Below are 25,279 nucleotides of genomic sequence, written 5' to 3' on the forward strand. Positions count from 1 at the left end.
ACGCCCCAACCCCCCTGTCCCCTCCACAACCAAAATGGGGGGGGGGGATACTATACCTCTTGGATTTGTCACTCTGTTATATTGTGTAAGTATCACAATATTTCATGAAGCAATTGTTTGACATCTCCAGGTGTTGCAGCAATTACTGCTGCAAAACACAAGTAGAGATATTCACGTGGTGGCATCTAAATCTCACAGAGCTTGAACAGGAATTATTCATGCACGAAAAATTTCTTACACTTTTATGAAAATACTGCTCATTGTGGCCTCTGTCAGGAGCAGAAGATAAGCCTATCTACATGTGCACCATGGGCAGAGATTGTGCTGACGTACAGTGAAGTGCTTATATGCACAGCAGACAATCAAATCAATACGGATACAGGATTTGAATTGGAATGCAATGCTAGCTGCTCTTAAATTCAAATGGGGAAACATGAATCTCCACTTACAGGTCTGACACAGTGCATTACCTGGTTTTTATTCAGCTTTTAACTACGGTAACTTCGGCAGCACAGTCACTGCCGACAGCACATGCACAGAAGGCCTCTCTTTTCCTCCCCGCAAGGAGGCACTATGAACACTATTTTTGACCAACTATGAAAGCTTTTCAGTTTCTATGTGATTCTTGCTTCTGGCCTCAATAATTTGGATGCTGCCATACCAATATTCCTGCTCACACCATGCAGGAGTAGCTATCACAGGCACCTTACGATCTCTTAACAGTTTGTTTGATGAAATATTATGAGACTTACAAAATGTTACCTGGTGTCAAATGCAACAAGAGTATACATAGATCCCCTGGGAAAATCTGAAAAGTTAAATGTGAAAACTATTTCACTATGTCTACTTCATATTCACACAATATGGTTCCTCCAGCAATACTATGGTCAAAAATGAGGTATTTCAAAATGCCAGTCAATGCTAAAACAGAATGGTGGGTTGTGTAGTCATACTTAAGTAAAATAGTTTGCAGCAAAACACAAAGATAGTTTGATAACAAAGCACTTGCAAATCTAATGCTAATAATATTCACTACATTACAATAGCCAACAAGAAAAAGTGGAAAAAACAAACACAGTGGGTAGATAGGGTTTTTCTATCCTATAAGTCGTCTTCAGTACTAAAATAATATAAAATCAATAAACTAGCATGGATCATTGCGTGCTGGAGACTTAGATATGGAACTTACATTCTTTGGTATAGACAAGTTTACTTGATTTTGAACATGTTGTCACTGAAACTACAGGAAATAGTAGGATTATCACAGTAACCATTTAATATACTGTGATTAAAATTCTGTAAAACAGAGTCGATCACAACAGATGTTCATTTTGGTTGCCAACTGGTTTCAGTCTATCATTTACATCATCTTCAGACTGTAAGCACCATGACCCAGCTGCTATAATGGTGCTGGTCCTGAAGATGGTCTAAATCACAGATCAAAACTGGTTGCCAACGAAAATAAACATCTGTTGTGATCGAGATTATTTTACTGAATTTTAATATTCCACACTGATCGCTATTCATTCTCTGTGAAAGAATGTTTTCTAAAATTTTAATATACCTTCACAAGTTTTTCCATCTGCAGAAACTTTACCATGTGCACATGCACAAACTGGATGTGTACCATTAAACAAACAAAGTTCTGCACATCCTCCATTATTTTCAGCACATGGATTTGTTCCCTGCTGCTTATATTTTGAAAAAACTTCAATATCCTTTAGTGAATCACCAAGCCCACGCATCAGCACTGTGTAATCTGAAAGATTTGATGCTTGTGCTGATTTGACACTACCACCTTCATGTGTTCTGGAAAGAAAATGAATTTCATTAGATAATGTACACAAAAATAAGATAATATATTTAATATTGAGAATTTCCTTAGTATAATTAAAGCAAAATATTGCCAAATAATTAACACATAAGAGAAAGAAGTTCACACCAAAAGCTTTAATTATCATTAGAAGTTAACACAATCACACAAACATGATTTTAAAAGCTGCTTCTCCCTGTTATAGTTTTTAGAGACAAGATATGCACACTGTAACAATATTTCATATTATATATATATATATATATATATATATATATATATATATATATATATAAATAAAACAAAGATGATGTGACTTACCAAATGAAAGTGCTGGCAGGTCGACAGACACACAAACAAACACAAACATACACACAAAATTCAAGCTTTCGCAACAAAATGTTGCCCCATCAGGAACGAAGGAAGGAGAGGGAAAGACGAAAGGATGTGGGTTTTAAGGGAGAGGGTAAGGAGTCATTCCAATCCCGGGAGCGGAAAGACTTACCTTAGGGGGAAAAAAGGACGGGTATACACTCGCACACACACACATATCCATCCACACATATACAGACACTCTGCTTGTGTCTGTATATGTGTGGATGGATATGTGTGTGTGTGCAAGTGTATACCCGTCCTTTTTCCCCCTAAGGTAAGTCTTTCCGCTCCCGGGATTGGAATGACTCCTTACCCTCTCCCTTAAAACCCACATCCTTTCGTCTTTCCCTCTCCTTCCTTCTTTCCTGATGAGGCAACAGTTTGTTGCGAAAGCTTGAATTTTGTGTGTATGTTTGTGTGTCTGTTGACCCGCCAGCACTTTCATTTGGTAAGTCACACCATCTTTGTTTTTAGATATATTTTTCCTACGTGGAATGTTTCCCTCTATTATAACTATATATATATATATATATATATATATATATATATATATATATATATAAAAACAAAAATTATGTGACTTACCCTACGAAAGCGCTGGCAGGACAATAGTCTATCGACCTGCTAGCGCTTTCGTATGGTAAGTCACATCATCTTTGTTTTTAAATATACTTTTCCCGCGTGGAATGTTTCCCTATATATATATATATATATATATATATATATATATATATATATATATATATATAGGGAAACATTCCACGTAGGAAAAATATATCTAAAAACAAAGATGATGTGACTTACCAAATGAAAGTGCTGGCAGATCGACAGACACACAAACAAACACAAACATACACACAAAATTCAAGCTTTCGCAACAAACTGTTGCCTCATCAGGAAAGAGGGAAGGAGAGGGAAAGACAAAAGGATGTGAGTTTTAAGGGAGAGGGTAAGGAGTCATTTCAATCCCGGGAGCGGAAAGACTTACCTTAGGGGGAAAAAAGGACGGGTATACACTCGCAAACACACACATATCCATCCACACATATACAGACACAAGCAGACATATTTAAAGACAAAGAGTTTGGGCAGAGATGTCAGTCGAGGCAGAAGTGCAGAGGCAAAGATGTTGTTGAATGACAGGTGAGGTATGAGTGGCGGCAACTTGAAATTAGCGGAGATTGAGGCCTGGTGGATAACGTCCGTCCACATCAAACCCAACAACAAGCAACAGTACCTCCATTACGACAGCTGCCACCCATTCCACATCAAACGGTCCCTTCCCTACAGCCTAGGTCTTCGTGGCAAACGAATCTGCTCCAGTCCGGAATCCCTGAAGCATTACACCAACAACCTGACAACAGCTTTCGCATCCCGCAACTACCCTCCCGGCCTGGTACAGAAGCAAATAACCTGAGCCACTTCCTCATCCTCTCAAACCCAGAACCTCCCACAGAAGAACCACAAAAGTGCCCCACTTGTGACAGGATACTTTCCGGGACTGGATCAGATTCTGAATGTGGCTCTCCAGCAGGGATACGACTTCCTCAAATCCTGCCCTGAAATGAGATCCATCCTTCATGAAATCCTCCCCACTCCACCAAGAGTGTCTTTCCGCCGTCCACCTAACCCTCGTAATCTCTTAGTTCATCCCTATGAAATCCCCAAGCCACCTTCCCTACCCTCTCGCTCCTACCCTTGTAACCGCCCCCGGTGTAAAACCTGTCCCATGCACCCTCCCACCACCACCTACTCCAGTCCTGTAACCCGGAAAGTGTACACGATCAAAGGCAGAGCCACGTGTGAAAGCACCCACGTGATCTACCAATTGAGCTGCCTACACTGTGACGCATTCTATGTGGGAATGACCAGCAACAAACTGTCCATTCGCATGAATGGACACAGGCAGACAGTGTTTGTTGGTAATGAGGATCACCCTGTGGCTAAACATGCCTTGGTGCACGGCCAGCACATCTTGGCACAGTGTTACACCGTCCGGGTTATCTGGATACTTCCCACTAACACCAACCTATCCGAACTCCGGAGATGGGAACTTGCTCTTCAATATATCCTCTCTTCCCGTTATGCACCAGGCCTCAATCTCCACTAATTTCAAGTTGCCGCCACTCATACCTCACCTGTCATTCAACAACATCTTGGCCTCTGCACTTCTGCCTCGACTGACATCTCTGCCCAAACTCTTTGTCTTTAAATATGTCTGCTTGTGTCTGTATATGTGTGGATGGATATGTGTGTGTGTGTGTGTGCGCGAGTGTATACCCGTCCTTTTTTCCCCCTAAGGTAAGTCCTTCCGCTCCCGGGATTGGAATGACTCCTTACCCTCTCCCTTAAAACCCACATCCTTTCGTCTTTCCCTCTCCTTCCCTCTTTCCTGATGAGGCAACAGTTTGTTGCGAAAGCTTGAATTTTGTGTGTATGTTTGTGTTTGTTTGTGTGCCTGTCAACCTGCCAGCACTTTCATTTGGTAAGTCACTACATCTTTGTGTTTTTTTTTTATATATATATATATATATATATATATATATATATACACACACTTATAAATTTGCAAAACACAATCTAAACAAAATACTGTGTCTTTGAGAGTACTATAAATACTGTTGTTGACAATCTTCAAGTAAATTAGTAGTGTTGTGTTGTATGGGATAAAAATATCATAAAAAGTGCATATTTCTTCTTGTTCCAGCAGACATATTTTTAGGCTTAGTTTCACACACAATAAATGATAGCAAATTATTATATAATTTTGTTTTGTGGCTACATGTTAACATTTTATAAAAACTGATTATCCTTGTTTGACAAGTGTGGACCTTGAAACAGGTTAATTAAACTTGGAGCTTTTTCCAAACATTCTAAATTGTGGTTCCCTTGGCACGTTTTCAGTGGGAAAGATAATGGTACACTTAAACAGTACATTTGTGGCTCCAGGCGAAGTTACAATATGTTAAATTTGAATTACACCTCTTAAAGCAACAAGAGCTGAGAAAAAATTAAGAAGCAAAAGGTGAATGGGAGCTAATAAGTTATTAGCATATCTGAACTTTAGTTTACCAACAGATTTTGTTTGTCATGAGTTCTGGAGAAGGATGAGCATCATATAGATGTAGAGAATATAGGATGCAGCAACCAATGGCACTAATTGTAAAAATAAACTGGTAGAGAAGCAGCACAGAAAAAGACGAGTTTTGCTGCCAGTCAGAATTCATGGTGGTGGCGGCAGGCTCAGTGTACCAGTTTGTAAAACTTAACACTGGTATCAGACAGGTAATGTCACTTGTGATATATATGTATGTATTTTAGAAAAGAGGACAATAAGCTGGTAGTTGTGGAAGCTCTAAAAAGCATTATGGCTATTGGGGTCAGGTGAAATATCTCTTTTTCATTAAATTCAGTTGGTTAATTGAACATTGCAGAAAATTAAACTGACAGACTGCAAATAAAACCTAGCAAGTTTTAAATCTCTGTCAAGGTTTCAATGCTTCTGCTATTCAGTGAGTGGTCTTCTTTACGCCTAAAACATTTACATTACGGAATATTTTTGGGAAAGAGATGAGGAAAGTACCCATAGAAAATATCGCTCTTCCCATTAAAGAGAAAGCAAACATTACAGAAGACAGTTTATGTGCAAAGATATTTACAAAGAATGCATTCTAAAAGCAGATGAGAAAACTGATTCTGGTGATTCAAAACATACAACAAAACAATCTATGAAGAAATAATGCACAGAAAACTTGGTGAAATAAAAGTTTCAGAAGGTGAAATTGTAAATACTGATGACAGGCTCATTTAAACCAGAAAAAAACTACGGTTAGCTTGTGTGGCTGTTAGTTACTTCCTCAGAGAGGAAAGATGAAAAGGTCAGAGAAGGCTGAAAAGTAGTGATGGGTCATTCAAATCCAAAGTTGAGAGATACAACAGGTGAACCTGGAGATCTGACAGACCTGCTCCTCCTTTTCTAATTTCTTCAACCTATCACTCTTTCCCCTGTGAGAAAGGAACAAACCATCCCAAAGCCAAGGATAGATTCCAGGCTTTAGGAATCAGAGACCCTTTGGCTGCACTGAGACTGCTACAACCACAACTGTTCCTGTATTTACAGGGTGTATACGCGGACAAGGAGAAAAAATTCCCGGATTTGTCACACGTTTGTTCCAGGTTAAAAATACGCTTTCTCCCGGGTGAAAACAAACTTTTTCACTCTTTACTGAAAGTATATTTTCTCTCGGAACTGTATAACTTATCAGTCCTTTGAATGGTTATGGTTTTCTACACGGGCGTAGAATTTCCTGGTGCTTTAGAAAACTAAACACAGGGAAAAGAACATGTTTTGGAAAGATCTTTGATGTTCAGCAACATGTATGCTGCATATTTTTGTATTACAAAAGTATACATTTGAATTCCACCAAACATTGCATGTTACTTTCCGAAGCACTGAAATCGAGATTGCGACGCATATTTGTAAGTGAGTCATAGCTCATGTCACTTGATCTCGCCAGCTGATGACAGCGGGTATTCAGAGCTTAGGACACGTGATGTGGTCAGCGAATAGCAACATCACTGTTAGGTAGTGTGAACATACAAACAGAAAAAGTTAATGGTTTAAATTAATATACATAGTGTTGCTACAAGAAAAGCAAAGCTTTCACATATAATATTGGTCTGTAAGATTAATACGCTGCAAGAGAAGATAAGCTTTCACATATACTGTTGTCTTTCATTTGCGTATTACAATTTAAGATATATGACACAAATGTGCCAGTAAAATTTTTAATAACGACATAAATGTCTGATCTTCTGGGCTCAAAATTCATCTAAATGGCTCGTTATCAAAGAGTTGATTCTTAAATGAGAGTCAAACGCTCTGTGATTTAAGAAATTCATCGTACATTCTCGCACATAGTTCAACCTGCGTAAAAGGAAATTTACTTTAATGGTAACACTTTTCAAACCACTATTCAGAATATTTTCCCGCAACCTGTTACAAATGGGTTCGTTTCTGCAGTTGCCAGAGAGCGCCAGATGACAGGCATCACCACACTTGAGCAGCCATTTTGTAATTACAGAACATAATTCACAAAGTACCAATATCTAATGCTTATTAGGCCTACTACAAGCAAAATGATTTACATTAGGAAATAGTTTCACACTTCATTCATACACTCCAGTTTCTCAAGCATGAGATTGATAAGTAGTAGTACAAAATTTTTATACAAACTTGGAGTCATCATATTGTTCCTTAATTTGTGTGATGTCCCCGTTTCTTCTCTACCTCTTTCTAACAAAGAGTCTTGTTATCACTAATTCTGTAACTATTCCTGCCAATGTCAAAACTTATTCACGGGTTATCTTCACTAACTCTGCCAGAATCACCAGTTTACTTACCCATGATTATTCTCTGGCTAGGCGTTGTTACATATTCATAAAACGTGTTTTCTGCCCTTCTTCGAGAATAGAACTTAAAGTGGCTGCTAGCCGGGGACTGTACAACTGGCCCTGACTAGTATTTTCTGTCAAAATTTCATTTTCTTGGATACACCGAGAACGTAATACGTAATCTTTCTTATCTGTTATTCATTTATTTGCACTCTCTGAATCTATAGGTTTCGCTAGTAATTATAACAAAGCTCATCATTCGCAAGCCCAATCAGCCACAAAATCAGACAGCGGTGGGCATTCATCAGTTCGGCCTTAATCCGCTCAGCTCATACAGACCCGTCCCCTTTTGTCTGCAGGAAAGTTTGTTTCTACATGTGAAGAGGATTCCCCTGACAGGGACATCTTGTACACTATGCACGCATTCACAAATCAGCTTACGATTCTTTCAGAAATCAACTTCGTTCAAAAATGTTCAAAAAGTGACAGGGATGCGTTTCAAAGTCATATGAATAATTGATATACTAACATACACTGGAGGCTAGGTGCTTTGTGAAACCAGGTTTTTTCCCTCAAGAATATGAATTTGCCCCCCCCCCCCCCCACCCCCCCACCTCCTAGATGTGGGCCTGCTGCGCATGCATGAATCTGACAGCTTGGGCGTGGGCGTTCCAGTAAAATTTTTCCCGGTAGAATCTAACTGCTTGCTGTGACTGCTTACACAGCCGACAGTCACATTTCTGTAGCCAGAAGCAGGAGAAGGTACTACTCAACTGTGCATGCGCATGATCCTGCTCGTAACTGCTACAACAAATCTAATGTAAACAGTTGTGACGTCATGCTCATTGGAGGCAATTTGTTGTTACAACACATTGCACAGTCTTCCTAAAGCCTTTGACAAATTTTGCTGTTGGCAGATGCTTGTATGAGCACTGTGTTTTTTTGCTGTATATGGCACAAATTTCCTTTGCAATTTAAGTTTTATTTTCGTTTTTTCTCTCGTTCATGTTTTATTGCTGCAATATTATTCTGCAGGATACAGTAATATCCTTAGTAATATCCTTTGTTAGAGTATTGGTTCTTACCAGTCAGAACTATAAAAATTTAACTTAAAATGAAAACAATGAAAAGTTCCCTGTTTTTTTCCAGTTTTCTCCCAGTTGAAAAAATTCCTGGGTTTTTCCCAGATCTCCCAGTTGTCCCGGGTCGTATACACCCTGATTTAGCACCGTGTGAGTACCCTGTCACACTCTTTGGGTGCTGGTACGCAATTGTACAGATCATGTTGCACTCCCAGCCACTTCTGCACTTCTGGTGCACAAAGTTTGGCTAAACAGGCACCAACATGGACATTAGAAATCCAACTACTTTACCACTTGTCGCTTTGAGACAGTAAATTTAAGAAGTTTAGGACCCAAAGATAGGCCAGCAGTTTTGGTAGAAAAATTAAAAAGGTCAAATGGAATTTAGTACAGTTATAAGAAATGTGGCAAAAAATGCAGAGCAAATGTAATTAATCTTCCTACCACACGGCGGTGTCAGATTCGACATATCTCATTTGTTTTCATTCAACTGTAAACAGTGCTAGTGTGCAGTAGTGTGTGTTACGTCTGTAAACCAAATGAACTTGATTTATAAGGGGAAAAAACAGATTTTTAGTCAAGTGTCATATACGATACAGCCTTGTGACATTTCTCCTATTCCACCTTGTGGCAGGAAGATTAAAATCAAGACATATGTTTTGCTAGTAAGGAACAGAACATGGAGAAAATTCAGGTTTAGAATTTACTGTAAAAATACATAAATAAATAAGTAAGTAAGAAAAATTATTGCAAGTATTGAAGAAAACTCAAACAGAATAGCAGGACTCATTTCAAACATAAACAAAAGGTATTCCACAGAAATATTCTAGCCTATGGCCCAATGTTCTATCATTCTGATGATGATTCAGGAGACCTCTGTGAAGAGTTATAAAAGCTGAGAAAAGACAACAAATCCCACTACAAAATCTGCTGGCTTGGTAAATTGTCACTTACCCATTCATTCATGTAAAAAGATGGTAGATTGTTAACACATGAGCTATAAATAAGAGGCCAAATATTTAGTTTTAACCTTCATCATGAAACGAGGAGAAACAAAGAAGAGATGGAAGAATATTAAGATTTAATATCTTTTTGATAATGAGGTCACTGATATGGTGCAGCAAAGAAGAAGAAACAAGAAAACATCATTTGCAATGTTCTCTTTCTGCATCTGATCTTTGGATAAGAGTAAGTTTTCCCTTGCCCTCCAAATTGTTCTTCACTTTTCTTTGCTCTTCATCTTTTGACATAAAACTTAAACAAGTTTCATCTTATTTTCATTTCTGGTGAAGCTGATGGTTCTTCCTTTTTTTTTTTATTCTCTTACTTGTCTCATGACAAACTGGAAGTTGTATCATTTAAAGGCAAATTACCAGAGCCCCGTCAACAGGCTTATGTTTCCCCACTATTATATACAGATTCAAGGCAAGTTTGATGAACATATTGCTTGTGGTAACGTGAAACCTCACTTTCAAAAATAATTTCAGATGTTCTTTGTGTCCTAGTGTAGTAAGTTGTTATCCACAGGAAAGACTGGCTGTGTGGTGGGGGGAAGTTTCTACTAAAAACAGAGAGCAAATTCACAACAAAAAGGAAAATTTACTTGTTCCTCAATTTAGATGGCAGCCTGCACCAACAGATAAACATTTTGTAGCTTGATCACATAAAAACTCTAAAAAATTATCCGATTATTTTTGTTTCCCCATGTTGCATTTAAAAGATATATGTCTTCTAGTTTAGGTGGAGATCTTCCTTTTCTTATAAGTGATGATGCACTACAATATGTAAGTGTGAAACTTTTCCTTCTGTATGAGAACCACAGTTGTTACAGTCAGCAGAAAACAACTATAATTTTGTAATATTATAAACATACAACACTATAGTTCTGAAACAAATACTAACAAAGAGATAGAGGGGCTGGCCAGTACTTACCTAAGCTCAGTATATGCCTCCATCTTTGCTACCCTCCCTGTTTACGTTTCCCTGTTGCTTCATAACCTGGGTTGTGAGTAACTGAATCCACTTTCCCTTCTTCCTCTTTTTCCCCTCTCTCCTCCCTGACGAAGGAACAAAGTTCCGAAAGCTAGGAACGTAAATTTTCTGTTCTGTTTTGTGTATCTATCGGCTGTACAGAGCTGAGGTAAGTACTGGCCAGCCCCTCTATCTCTTAGTTAGTATTTGTTTCACATCTTTATATGAGATTTTCCATTAATCATTTAAAACTTTAGTTCTAGTCTACTCAAGTTTTTCAAAAATTGTCACTTTAATTCTTGCTGTATAGTAATCAATAGTTGCCCTTCAACATAAGGATATGTTTACTCAGACAAACCTTGTATATTTCATGACTTAACAATATCTCCAACTGAGAATGAAGATATGTTCCAGAAATACATAACTGGGGATAAATAATATTGAAGTGAGTAATGGAAGTTCTTTTATGACCCAGCACCAGTGAGAAACTACTTTTTGTTCTTTGAATATCCCTTAAATTAATTATACTTACATATCAATCCAATAAACCGTGTTGTTGTAAACACTAATGGCAAAAGGATTATCCAATGAGTGCTCCAGCAGAACTTCTTTCTCACTTCCATCATAGTTCATTCTTTGAATGACATTTGTTATAGACTCACACCAGTACAATTTCTTTGCCTAGAATGATCAAACAGATGAAGAGTCAAATTTCAAACACCTTTCACATGTACTAAGTAACTAAAATCAATAAATGTTATACAGTTCACAGGCTGAAATAAGTCTTTGGTACTGTGAGTGACTGAAAGAAAGAATTGATAAATGCCTCAATTTTATGAGAATACATACAAGATTACAAGTGAAAGAACCAGAAGATTGAGGTATTGCAAGTTTACATCAATGTAAGATAAATGTTGGAAGGCTATGAGGCAAATATATCCCTTATGCTCTTCTATTCAGAATCAGTTCTCAAGTTCAGTCCAGGACCCTGAAGGAACCATCGCATCAGTCCTTGAGTCTCTATTTTCAAATCATATTCTACTTACCAGCTTCATTGCTAGGAACAAGAGGAGCATGGCTGACAAAGCCACAAATCACAAAATATTGTTGAAACTCTATCTTCCAGAACCCCCCAAAATCTTGTCATTAGCCAAAGGAAATATACGAGGGTTATTCCAAAAGTAAGGTCCGATCGGTCGCGAAATGGAAACGACTATGAAAATCCGATAAAGCTTTGCACAGATGTGTTGGGTAGTGTCTCTAGTATAACCCCAGTTAGCATCACGTCGCTCTTCTCATTTCTGAGCTCGCAGTGAGTGCGTAAAGATGTCTAGAAAATAGTGTCTGCCGCCAAGTACGAGGGCCTGGTGAGGAATTTCGCCTGAAGCTATGCAGCCAACATTACATAACTGTCGTGCTGTTTCGTCTTCACGACAATTCTCAGCCGCATCTCTGGTCACATGAACCGCTGTCTTTGAAGACAACATTTTGACACAGACAACGAGGTGTAGGCCAGCGTGGAGAATTGGCGGAAAGCACTGGCGGCTGCCTTCTATGATGAGGCTATTGAAAAGTTGGTACAACGCTATGACAAAAGTCTAAGTCAGAACGGCGACTACGTAGAGAAGTAGCTGAAAGGTGTAGCTAATTGTTACAAGTAAAACATTTCTGATGTTCACTGTGGTTTCAATTTGGCAATCAATCGGACCTTACTTTTGGAATAACCCTCGTATTAGCAACAGAAAATAGAAAGACGGTTATGTGCATATACTGGAAGAACCAATAGCCAGGATTTCAATTCTCTTCAACTAACAATGAGCTGTTAGTAATCAATAGAGCAAGCGTGAATGCTAAACTCTAAGCAAATCATATGGGAAAAACAGAAAACGAAGGGCCTATGAAAAAAGCATGGCCAAGTGAAATGAGTCAGTGACAGGGGATGAGGGCAGTGTTCTGCTTTGCTGTGTTGTGAGACAGAGCAATGAGAGTATTCAGCACAAATGGAAATGGAACAATAACAACCACCTTTCAAACTAATATTATGCTCCCCTGTGTAGAAGATATTGCTTACTATCCCTTCCTCCCAAAACAGTAGTTATGCTGTAATGTTAATATAACTATTGGGTTTTAATTAAATTCAGATTCAGATTGTTTATTAGCCTTCACCACATGTAATGGAATGGGCTTCATATCAATGGCATGATCCTATGTCATTCTATATTAACCAGTTGCACGGAGTTGTAATCATAATTCCAAAAATCAATTTCTACACTACTAGCATCCAAGAATTCTCTAAAACTGTAGAATGGATTGTTTATTAACCAGTTATATAACTTACTTTTTAAAGTTTTGACTGCAAAGTGTGACAATTTATTAAAAATTTTCAAACAGTTCACTTTGTGAGGGTTGCCTGCTTGAATGTCAATACTCCTTTTGTACCTAATGTCATGACAGTGTATGTTCTCTTTGGTGTCAAACTCTGCTTTGTTGTTTTTAACATATATCAATGATGAATGGCTATAAAGATTTATCACTGTAATTATTTTGATATTAGTGAATATACGGCAGTGTTTCCTTGGACTGATGTTATGCATTTTTTACAGCATCTTTTTCTGAATCACTAGTACATCACGGACAGAACTGAGTGACCCCATAACAACAGCCTATAAGATGTGTGAGACAGAAAAAATAAAAAATAAGCTGTCCTAAGAAAATTATTTCTCACTGGATCAGATAGTTTTCATACGAAATAGGACATCCTTAGTACCTTTCTGCAGACAGGATTAACAATGGGGTTGACAGTTTAGTTTGTAATCAATATGTGTTCCAAGCAGTTTTACAGTTTTTGCTTCTATGTCTTTAGCTAGTCCCACCTGCAGGTGTTGGGTATTCTCTGGATTCCACAGTAGTTTATTTGATGAAAACCAGTTTAGTGTTAAGAAGAGAGTGTCCTGTGATTTCTGGTGTGCCCTAAAAATATCTCAATCTGTGGTGATTGAAGTTGTGTTGTATTCACAACAGATAACTAATTGAAGTGAAACATAATGCGGCAAATTGTTGATTGCAATAACGAACCAGAATGGTCCAAGGTCCAAGGATGTAGCCCTGAGGCACACTAAATGTGACTTTCTTCAGGAAAGAATGCCTAATATGAGTTGACACAAATTGCCTGTGGCAACTCCTTCTATAGTCTCCACTTGTATCAGCAGATGACGAACTGTGCAGACCAGAAACCAGACCCCAACACCCTCAACGATCACTTACACCAGAGGGAGAGTTTAGATGTCTACGCTTTCCAGATGCCACCCATAATGAACAATTGCTAGAGAAGTCTCTCGTTCCGATCTAATGAGGCAACACCTCTTGACCTTGCTCTCGGCAGCTTGGCCAAACAACAACATTTAGCTCATGTGTTGTCTGCCGCACTTCACCGGGGAATGCGCAAACAGCAGAATTATTACCCCATGTTTAGGGTCAGCGTTTTTTTTCTGGTTCATTTAACAAGAGGAGTGCTACCACATTTTTCCACGCCGACTTTCCGAGCTGCATTCCTTTGAGGTTCTTCTATTGAGTATGGGTGTATAAAGCCTGATGCCAGAAGCCTGGTTCTTCCTTCCAAAATACTGCGAGCAGTGTGGTGTAAATATTTCAGTGAATGCAGTGTGTGCCAGGAGTACCAGGTGGGTTTATTATCATTCCATCCTCTGCCATTTTGGTACCCCTTTTGCTCCCAAGTGCGCCACTGAAGCAGGGTTTCCCATGCCTCCATATGACGCCAAACAAAGGCTGTAAGCCATTCATGGTCCACCTGCCCAGAGACTCTGCCCTGGGTGAGGGTACTCCTTTATTAAGAGATATTAACTTGTTAAATTTTACTGTAGCTGTTAGCTTTCAGGAATACTACCTCAGAACCAGTTCAAATGGCTCTTGAAGCATGTCCCATTATTCATTGTCATAATTTTTAATTAGTGCGCCACTTACCTATGTATGCCCCTTAGGAGTATAGAAGAGAACCTAAATCGTTCCTTCATTGGTGACCCCTCTAAACCAAAGTCCCAAGTCTCTTTACCAAAAATGTTGATTTTTATTTTTTTTTTATTTTGACAGCACTACCCATATGGTTGCAAACTCAATTCCCATTAGCTCAGCCAGATGCATCCCGCTTGCAGCCTCACTCCCTCCTTATCTTCTCCACTCCTCCCACACCCCTCCACACATGCCATCTCACTGCATGCATCACTGCTAGCCTCCTGTACCCCTCCACCATGCCCTTCCTTTGAGCACAACACACCTCTCCTGCATCCCTTCCCACACCCCTCTGCATGCGATATCCCCCCACTCACACCACCATGACCCTCTATGCCCCAGCCACAACTGACAGCTGCACACCCAAAAAAGCCACAGTGTTATCGTGTGGCTTACTGAACACTGTTTCCCATAACAACACGTGGTGAAGATTGTATTGCTTGGTCCACACCATGCACGTCCCGCCTACCTTCTTCTCTGCAATATTGCTTGCCAGCACCACCCTGCGCACCGCAACATGCTGGCCGCACTGTTAAATCGCAATGTTGCTGCCACAGATTTCCAAACCTATGGCAGTCACACCAAACGAGCCTTTAACCAGCAGCCTACCATTACCCCTCCTGCCCCAGACCTATGAGCACTTTGGAGGTGTTGGACCTCTGCACGCAACTGTCAGCACCACAGAATTGCTTGATTCAGCTGACCAATGGGGCAGTAGGCCCAGCACAACCCGACTCTTCATACCACTCCCTCCTGTTACACTGCTACTCACTTGCTCCCCTTCAATGTGAGACTCACACCTGTGGCGTGCTTCGATTGAGGCAGTTTTCACAGGTTACTGTATAACGAGTGATGTAACAAAACTTGGGATGGTTGTCAGCCACCTAACCCATTCACTGCCACCCAAGTTTGGGGCATTATTTCACATCCACATCTCTATGGCAGCTACACTAAACTAAAATAACACATCATACCTAGCTTTTTGATTCAGGAGCTGCAACGAGCACATAATTTGTTATCTTTAAAGCAGTGCAATGAAATGTGCCTGTCCCTGTTGCTGGATCACATCTGAACACTCACCAAACCACACACCCTCCATGAAAGCCCGCTCCTAAACTGCTGGCTCATGTCCCTTCCCACCCCCATATATTCTGTCCTGGCCTCCCAAGCCCATTTATAGTAAGGTGTCACAATGGTCTTGCCCAATAATCTGTACGAAACCCTGAACTCCTTACCCGCTAGGGCTGCAGCACACAATGCTGCCTAACCCTGTGGCTCTGGCCAGGTATTCACCCAGCCATCCCACCCCACTCCAAGCCGCCACATGCATGATGTCACTCACGCCACCTGTGCGCTAACAAGTCTCCACCCAGCATGCAGGGCCCCAACCTCTACCACATTCTGATCCACCTGAGCTCCGAAATGGATGCACTTATCGCTAGTGTTGCCCATGTACACCTCACACACCCACCACCAGGTGCTGACTGCCCTATACATGCTCAGGTGAAAATAGCCACCCTCACTTGCGCGGTCCTTACAACCCCCCCTGATGATCACAACCACTGTGAATTAGGCATAGCTGGCTGGTACCACCAAAGGTTTGGTGAGAATGTCACCAACTGCAGACTTCTGTGCTTCTGGTCCCTAAATCCTGGCAGCCACTGGCAGTAGGCATGCCTGGTTGCTGTACCTCACAGCACCTATTCGTATGGGATGTGAATCCAATAACTCAGCCATCCCTACTTATGCGGTACATACCCTCTCATTTGATCTAGGCTTCTAGCTCGAATTACCATGGACCTTCATGGTTGCAGACATTACCAACCCCATTTTGGGTACCAACTTCGTGGGTCATAACAGCCTACAGGCCGATGAAGCAAAGTGCTGTTCAATTGATAGCACCTCCGGTAGGATCGTCCAATGCAGCTCCCACCCCACCACATGTTTTGCTGTTAAACAACTGGCAGTTTCAGGGCCACATGTCCAGCTCCTTGCAGAATTCCCCCTTCTCACCCAGCCCCCCCCCCTCCCCCAGAATGTTCAGCATGACACTATGCATCACATTGCCACTACACGTGCTATCCCCTCCACCCTTACAGGCGCAACATCGCACAAAAGGAGTTCCAAGAGCTGCTTGCCAGTGGCGTGCTTCACCCTTCCGAAAGCCCTGGGCTTCAGCTCATCACCTCGCCCACGAGAAGGATGGTTCCCAATGACCTTACAGCAACTACCGTAAACTCACACCCACATAATCCCTGAGCGCTATTCTGTCTCACACCTCCACACCTAAGATTGCCATCTCAGGAGCTACTACCTTCAGTAAGATAGACTGCACTAGATCCCACACATAAATTCCAGTTGCTCTGCTTTCACCTACTTAGATAAATATTCATCTACTCCAGCGACCCTACTGAACACCACCTACACATCACAAAATTTTTTCCCACCTACAGAAATCTGGAGTGATCCTCAATATGGCATAATGCATTTCTGGGGCAAGCAAGGTCAAATTCCTCAGACATTTAGTCTCTGCTGTCACCTCCTGCCCCTTTCCCTAGACAGTACGGGCAGTAGCAGAGTTTCCACACACTACTATCTTCAAAGACCACTGGCATTTCATTGGCATGATCACCTTTTTCTGTCGCAATCTTAATGATGCCTCTGCCACCCAAAAGCCCTTACCACAGAACTCCATGGTATTGATAACGAAGGCAACAAGCTGGTCCCTTGGATTCAGGGCATGATTGAGAGCTTCAAAAAAACAAAACGGGACCTCACCAATGCAGCCCTTTTGGCCCACCCTCACCCTAATGCCCCCCTTGCAATAGTGGCGGACATGAGCCATAAGGTTCTCGGGGCCGTCTTACAACAATACGTGGACAACATCTGAATGTCCGGCAACCACTCTCCTTCTTTTCGTTGAAACTCTCTGATGCACAACGCTGCTTGGGCGCATACGACCATGAGCTGCCCCATCCATGAAGCGGTCCGCTGTTTCCAATCTTCAGCTGAGGGAAGCTCTTTATGATCTTCAGAGACCACAACTCCTGGCCTTTGGTTTTTGCACATTGACAGTTTACACTCCAGGAGTGTATTGCACAATTCACTACCAACATCCAGCATGTTGCCAGCATCGATAAAATTCTGGCAGATTGATTAGTTGCTCCTGTGCCATCACCCAACCCTTAGACTACAATGCCCTGGCCATTGCTCAAGAGGGAGAAACACAACCTAGCCCATGCCCTTCAGAATGCAGACTCTGGCCTCAGCCTCCAGCTAAGATCTATACCTGACTTCAACCGTAAGATCTGGTGTGATGTTCTTGTGGACCCTTCACAACTTGACAGTTGCAAAGATTGCTCCCACCCCTTCCTCTCTTCTCCCTTCTAAAACCGGCATTTGACCACATCCACAGCCTCGCACACCCAGACATCTGTGCTTCCACCACTCTCATGAACAACGCTTCGTCTGGCCGGGCATCCAACATGACTGCAGCAACTGGACACAGTCCTGTGTTCTGTGCCAGCATGCCAAGGTCGGACGGCATGTTCACTCCCCTGTGGCCGCCTTTCCTCCACACAACACTGGTTACCATGTGTTCACCTTGACATTTTCAGTCCACTACCCACCTCCAATGGATATCAGGCCAACACCGTCCCCTCCACTGTACCCAATGTGCCACCAGCTGATGATACTCCTGACACCATGTCCAACATGCCATCAGCTGAAACTGCCTCTGATCCATCACCAAATGACTATGTGACTGACCCACCTTCCAGTGCCTTGGACCCTAATATTGCCATCACACTACTCTTTTCACAGCCTCCAGCCAAGCAGACAGTGCCCCACCCCACAGGCACCCACCACCACCAACAGAGTATTGTCACCACTGTATTAGCACCTGCGCCAAGGAAGCAGTGATGCTATTTCATATGCTCCCAATGCTGTGCACAGGAGCTGCCCATGTTCCTCCTCTCACTGGAAAGCACAGCACAAGCACAGCAGCAACAAGCTGTGAATGCCACCCAGCAAGCATCCTATCAGCTTCAAATGCCCCTCTGTGCAGTTGGCACCTGTGTCTTCCTCTCAAAAGGGAGGAACTGTGTGCTGAGTCCCTTCATTGCTTCCACTTGTAGCAGCACATGATATGCTGTGCAGACTGGAAACGCAGCCCCCAACACCCTCAATGGTCACTTTCGCCAGAGGGAGAGCTTAGATGGCCACACTTTCCAGATCCACGTATGCCAAACTGTGGCTTTAGGCATCTCTTGTTCCACTCTGATGAGGCAACACCTCTTGGCCATGCTCTTGGGAAGTCGCCCATGCAACGACACATGGCTTGCATCGTAGTCTGTTGCACTTCGCGATGGTATGTGTGTACAGCAGAATTCCTACCCCGTACTCAGTGTCAGTGTTCTGTCATGGTTCATTTAATGAGACGTTAGTTGCTGTGGAGAGGGCACCAAACAGCGAGGTCATCGGTCCCATTGGATTAGGGAAGAATATGGAAGAAAGTCGGCTGCGCCCATTCAAAGGAATCAACCCAGCATTTGCCTGAAACGATTTAGGGAAGTTACAGAAAATCTAAATCAGGATGGTTGGATGCAGGTTTGAACCATCATCCTCCTGAATGTGAGTCAAATGTTTTGACAGGAGGAGTGCTAGCACATTTTTCCACATCGCCTTCCCAAGCTGGGTCCCCTTGAGGTGGTTCTATTGACTATGGGTATACAAAGCATACAAAGCCTGATGACAGACACCTGTTTCATCATCAGCACTTGGAATATTGTATGCAGTGTGGTGTAAATAGTGCACTGTGTGCCAGGAGTAGCAGGTGGTTTATTATCATTCCATCCCCGGCCATTTTAGCACCCTCTTTGCCACCAAGCATGCCACTGAAGCAGGTTTTCCAGTGTCACCAGATGACACTGAACAAAGGCTGTAAGCCATTCATGGTACGCCCTATCCAGAGACTCCACCCTGGGTGAGGGTTCCTTGATTAAGAAGTATTAACTCATTAAATTTTACTGTAGTTGTTAAGCCTTTGGAAATAATATCTTAGAACCAGCTCACATGGCTCTTCCACCATGCCCCATTATTTATTATCTTCCATAAATAGCACACTGCTCAAGAATGTATGACCCTTAGTGGTGTAGAAGGGAACCTAAATCATTCCTTCAGCCTATATGTTATTTAGGTAAGAATTGATTATTTCTAATGTTGTATCACTTACTCCATAATACTGTAGTTTGGCTATTACGAGGTCAAAGAGGATACAGTTAAATGCCTTACTAAAACTGCATAGCTCAAGAGAGACCACATCCTTATTTACAAATGCAGTTAATGTGTGGATGATGGCCGGCCGGAGTGGCCGAGTGGTTCTAGGCACTACAGTCTGGAACCGCGCGACGGCTACAGTCGCAGGTTCGAATCCTGCCTCGGGCATGGATGTGTTTGATTTGAATTGAATTTTATTTGATCCTGTAAGATTACATTGTGTACAGTAAATGTACGTGTAATATAGGACATGTCAAAGTATAAAATTCTTTATCAATTATTTTTCTACACCTTTAGCTTACATTTTTAAATCACTGATAATGAGTAACAATATATACAAATTTAATGGCATAAGTATTCTGCAACACTGTAAAACTCTTTTTCAATGAGATAGTCTATAAGTTTCTTTGTAAATTCATTGTGAAGTACACTATCTTGCAGGGTTTTGGGCAGACTTCTTAGTAGTCTGATACCAGAGTACTGGGGTCCTTTTTCTAGCATTGCCAGTCGGTGGGGTACGCTCCGTACTTCATTCTTCTTTCTTGTATTGTGGGTGTGTACACTAGCATTTGTAATCCAGTCCTCACTACCTTTTGTGATGTACATTATTGTTTTGTATATATACAACGATGAAAAAGTTAAGATACCTAAATTCTTGAAACAGTTTCTGCATGTTTCAGAGGTCTTTCTTCTTAAAATGGTCCTAATTGCTTTTTTTTGTAATGTGAACACTCGTTTTGTCTCTTGTTTGTTTGAGTTTCCCCACAACGTCACTCCATACTGTAAGTATGGTTCGAAAAGTCCATGATACACTGTACACAGAAGGTTCTTGTCTGAATACTGTGATAGCTGCATCATTAAGAATATGACAGAGCTCAGTTTCTTACAGACATTATTAATATGTTTTTTCCATTTCAGTTCATTATCCACAAGAATACCTAAGAATCTAGCAGATTCTACTTCTTCCAGCCTTGTTCCGTCAACCTCTAAATCCATGTCTACAGCCTTTTCCTTGTTTTTAAACACTGCATACATAGCCTTTTTTAGATTTATAACCAGTTCATTTTCCAACAGCCATTGAGCTGTGACATTTGCAGATATGTATGCTCTTCTCTCAAGCTGTTCCATATTTTGGTCACTATTTAGTATTGTCATGTCATCAGCATACAATATTTTCTTCTCTTCCTCCTCAACACCTATATCATTAACAAATACATTAAATACCAATGGCCCCATTACCGAACACTGCGGCACTCCATATTTGATGGATTTGGTTTCTGATTGGTACGAGTTTCCTAATGATACATACTGCTTGCGGTTGCACAAGTATGATTTTATCCATTCACCTGGTTGCCCCCGAATGCCATAGTTGCTTAATTTTTGTATCAGCATTTCATGGTCAATGGTGTCAAATGCCTTTGAAAGATCCAGAAACATTGCAGAGACAACCTTTTTCTCATCTAAGGACAGTAAAATGTATTCTGTTAGACTGACAATTGCTGATTCTGTAGATTTACCCTTTCTGAAACCATGTTGTGAGGTCATGAGAATGTTATGTTTGTCCAAATAGCTAACTAATCTGGTACACATAAGCATTTCTAGGATTTTTGAGAAACTTGATATCAGTGAAACTGGTCTGTAGTTGTTGGGATCATCCTTACACCCTTTCTTGTACACTGGCACTACCTTAGGTTAGTTAGGTTTAAGGAGTCCTAAGTTCTGTGGGACTGATGACCTCAGAAGTTAAGTCCCATAGTGCTCAGAGCCATTTGAACCAATGTATGGATGTCGTCTGTCTCCCTTCTTGTGAAGGAGAATAAGTAGAGGGTCTCAGTTTGGAGAAGTTGTCTTCTTTCGTAATCATTCTATGGAAAATTTTGGTAGTTCCTTTTATATAGTACTAAAGGGGAGGTACCTTGAGATGATGGTGTTTCAAAAGAAATTATGGGAGTGGGGAGAGAGGGGGCTGTATAATCAAAGGAACTAGCAAAATTTTTCACAGAATGTTTGCAAAAGAAGACAATTTCCCTGAACCAGATGTCTTTAATTATTCTTCTTCACAAGAAGGGAGACAGATAAGACATGAAAAGCAATAAACTTACCAGCCATCTCCCTGTTATGTACAAGATATACGTAAAGGCCATCAACAATAGTACAAAATACACATCAGATTTCAATTAAGAAAGGAACAAGCTGGCTTTAGAAGTGAATTTAACACAATGAACCCTTTGCAAATCATGAATGAAATTATAAAATGGAGCAATGAATATTAATTACTACTTTGTATGGGATTCATGTACGAGGGCTATCCACAAAGTACATTACGTTTTGAAATTAAAAATAAATAAAGTATTGGAATTTTTTTTTATTATATACAGATGAAAGCCACACTTAAATACTACTTTTCTACCTAGTTGCCATTTAAATTAAGGCACTTATCGTAGTGATGGACGAGCTTGGAAATACCTTCGTCGTAAAATTTGGCCGCCTGGGCCTTCAACCACGTGGTTATCTCTTTTGGGACAGAAAAGGTGTGATTTTTGTAGAGTTCCTGGAAAGAGGCACTACAATAAACTCTCAAAGGTATTGCCAAACTCTGCACAACCTCAGAAGAGCAATACAAAACAAGCGCAGGGGAAAGTTGGGCTCAAAGATCTTGCTGATTCACGACAACCCCCGGGCCCACACGGCAAATGCCACTCATGAAGTTCTCGAATCTTTTAAGTGGGAGTTGTTTCCTCATCCGCCGTACAGTCACGACCTGGCACCGAGCGACTTCCACTTATTCCCAGCAATGAAGAAGTGGTTGGCTATGCAGCGTTTTGATGACGATGCACAGCTTCAAGAAGAGGTAACCACGTGGTTGAAGGTGCAGGCGGCCAAATTTTACAACGAAGGAATTTCCAAGCTCATCCATCGCTACAATAAGTGCCTTAATTTAAATGGCAACTATGTAGAAAAGTAGTATTTAAGTAGGGCTTTCATCTGTATATAATAAAAAAAATTTCCAATACTTTATTTATTTTTAATTCCAAAACATAATGTACTTTGTGCATAGCCCTAATATTTCAAGACCGAATTTTGGCCCTGTTTTAACAAAATCCATAAAACTCACATTGATAAAAAGGAATACAAGGAAATGGAACATACATGAACCACCTCTGTTTTTATGTTGTGTACTGTTTGCCTCTGGTTCAGATAAACTTCAACAATGAATTGAAGAAATGAATAGAGCAAGTCTGAAAGTTAATTACAATAAGACTAAAATAATGTATAATCAATATATTAAAAAGAAATTAACAATGTCATATAACTGGCTGACAAGTTAGTGAATTTTGCACAGTTGAATACAATAATTAGATGGACAATGTAAGAAATAAATACAGGAATAAAACTGACCTTTCAGTGCTTTTGTAAAATAACTGAGGTTTTCAAAACTACGCTTCCATTGTGTCTGAATGTAAAGTTTAAAAACGTATAAATTACTGGTTTTGATTTGTAACAGTGTGGCAAGAAATCTGAATGTGAAAACCAGTGAGTAATGAAGAGGTGTGTGTTGCAACTGCTAGGAGAAACAGGAAAACAAGCAAAATACATCTGGGAATGGCCTGTAAGGAAAGACATTAGGTTTTTAATAAAAATAAAAACAAATGGGCAGGATTTGCACTCAGGTAAATGTATGATAAAAGCACCAGGGCAGTTCTCTGCTAGATTCCAAGAAATAAGAAAAGACTGAAACAACATCATAGTAAAAGGTGGGTGGATGACATCAGAAAATATGCAAGAGTGACATGGATCCATAAAGCTACAGGCTCTAATACTTGTAAAAGTCTAGAGGTGGCCCTTATCCAACAGTGAATGTCAAACTGCTGCAGCTGTTCGTTGTTCCTGATTTCTATTCAATAAATGTCCTTAAAGATTATTCAGAGAAATCTAAGTGATATAAAGCGTATTGAAAAATAAGTGTTTCATATTATTAGAGGAGACAGTACTGATCAAAATCAGACAAAAAAGTCCTATAAACACATCTGGAAACAAATGCGCCTTTTTGTTTTATGATAGCCATCTCACTGTTGACACTACTAAAAGTGTTCAATGAGGTTATCACTCACTCTTGCCTATCTTTTACTGCTCCTCCTAAAGGAACCAAGAACTTGTGCAAAAACACCTGGCTGCCCATGGATTTGGTCACATGCACGGAACACATGCTCTGATAATGTGTACATTTTGTTGATGGTTGTGGAATATATAAAAGTCTTGCAATGTCCCCACAGCTTGAAATCTTACAGGATTATGGTCAGATGAATAATGAGACCAAGCTACTGGACCTCCTTGAGCAGAACATTGCTCATTAAATGTTTGTTGCCGTATATCCACAAATCTAATGTGCACTCTTTTTTTTTTTACTGCATGCAGCATTCAAAATTGGGGTGCACATAAGATTCAATGGTGCATTAGATTCGATTACAAACTTAAATCTATTGTTCATCAGCAACATAATTGAAATTTAGGTGTTGTTCCTTAAATCACAATGCATTGTTGTGATTTTCAACTTTGTTACATTACGACTGGCTTATACTGCATAGTGTGTTTACATAAGGTAGTCACAAAATCAAAGGCAAGCAGAGAACACTGCATGATGCTACTTTCAAATGTAAAGTAATTCTTTATATAAAAAATGATAACAGGAGGGTGGGACAAGAGTTCAATGTAGCTAAGAGTAACATCCACTTATGGGAGATACGGAAATTGATATTATTTGCAACTGCTGCTACTAGAAAAAAATTCACTGGCCCTCACAAAGGAATACATCTCGTTGTTGAAGTAAAAGTTTTGAAATTTGTCCATGAAAGGAGGAAGAATGGGAAACCTATGACTAGTGACACCATAAGAAACAAAGCAAAAGAGGTGGCTGTAGTTCTTAATATACCAAGGTAAGAGTTTAAGGCTAGACACGGATGGGCTGATCACTTTATGAAATGGGCGGGCTTATTTCTACGATGCTGTACACATAGTATGCCAAACGCTTCCACAGGGTTTTGAGAAAACACTTTGGAAAGAGAAGATTTTTTTAGATGGGCCAAATAGGCAATGTCGATAAGCTACCAATTTGGTTTGATATTCTACATTATTACATGACTGATGTGAAGGAGACATAACAAGTTGCTGTCAAAATATCAGGTAGTGAAAAACACTGTTTAACTGTAATGCTGGCAGTCACAGCAGATGCTGCAAACTTTCCAATTTCTTAATCTTCAAGCAGAAAACAAGCCTCAAGACCCCCAAAAACTGCTCCCTGATGACGCCATTTTTCGAAATCCAGGGAGAGTATGGGTGACTG

At 40.5% G+C, this 25,279-nt stretch overlaps 1 protein-coding gene across 1 annotated transcript in view; it reads right to left on the reverse strand.

Moving 5' to 3' along the window:
• Positions 1–25,279, reverse strand: part of LOC124619330 (low-density lipoprotein receptor-related protein 1) — a 756,280-nt gene that overhangs the window by 170,975 nt on the left and 560,026 nt on the right. The window contains exons 35-36 of the mRNA XM_047145639.1: positions 11,168–11,316; positions 1,565–1,809 (exon numbers count right to left, since the gene is read on the reverse strand). Of these exons, the coding sequence (XP_047001595.1) occupies positions 1,565–1,809; positions 11,168–11,316 (394 nt within the window). The remainder of the gene's footprint in view (positions 1–1,564; positions 1,810–11,167; positions 11,317–25,279) is intronic.

This window comes from Schistocerca americana, chromosome 6, assembly GCF_021461395.2.
Source record: "Schistocerca americana isolate TAMUIC-IGC-003095 chromosome 6, iqSchAmer2.1, whole genome shotgun sequence".
NCBI lineage: Eukaryota > Metazoa > Arthropoda > Insecta > Orthoptera > Acrididae > Schistocerca > Schistocerca americana.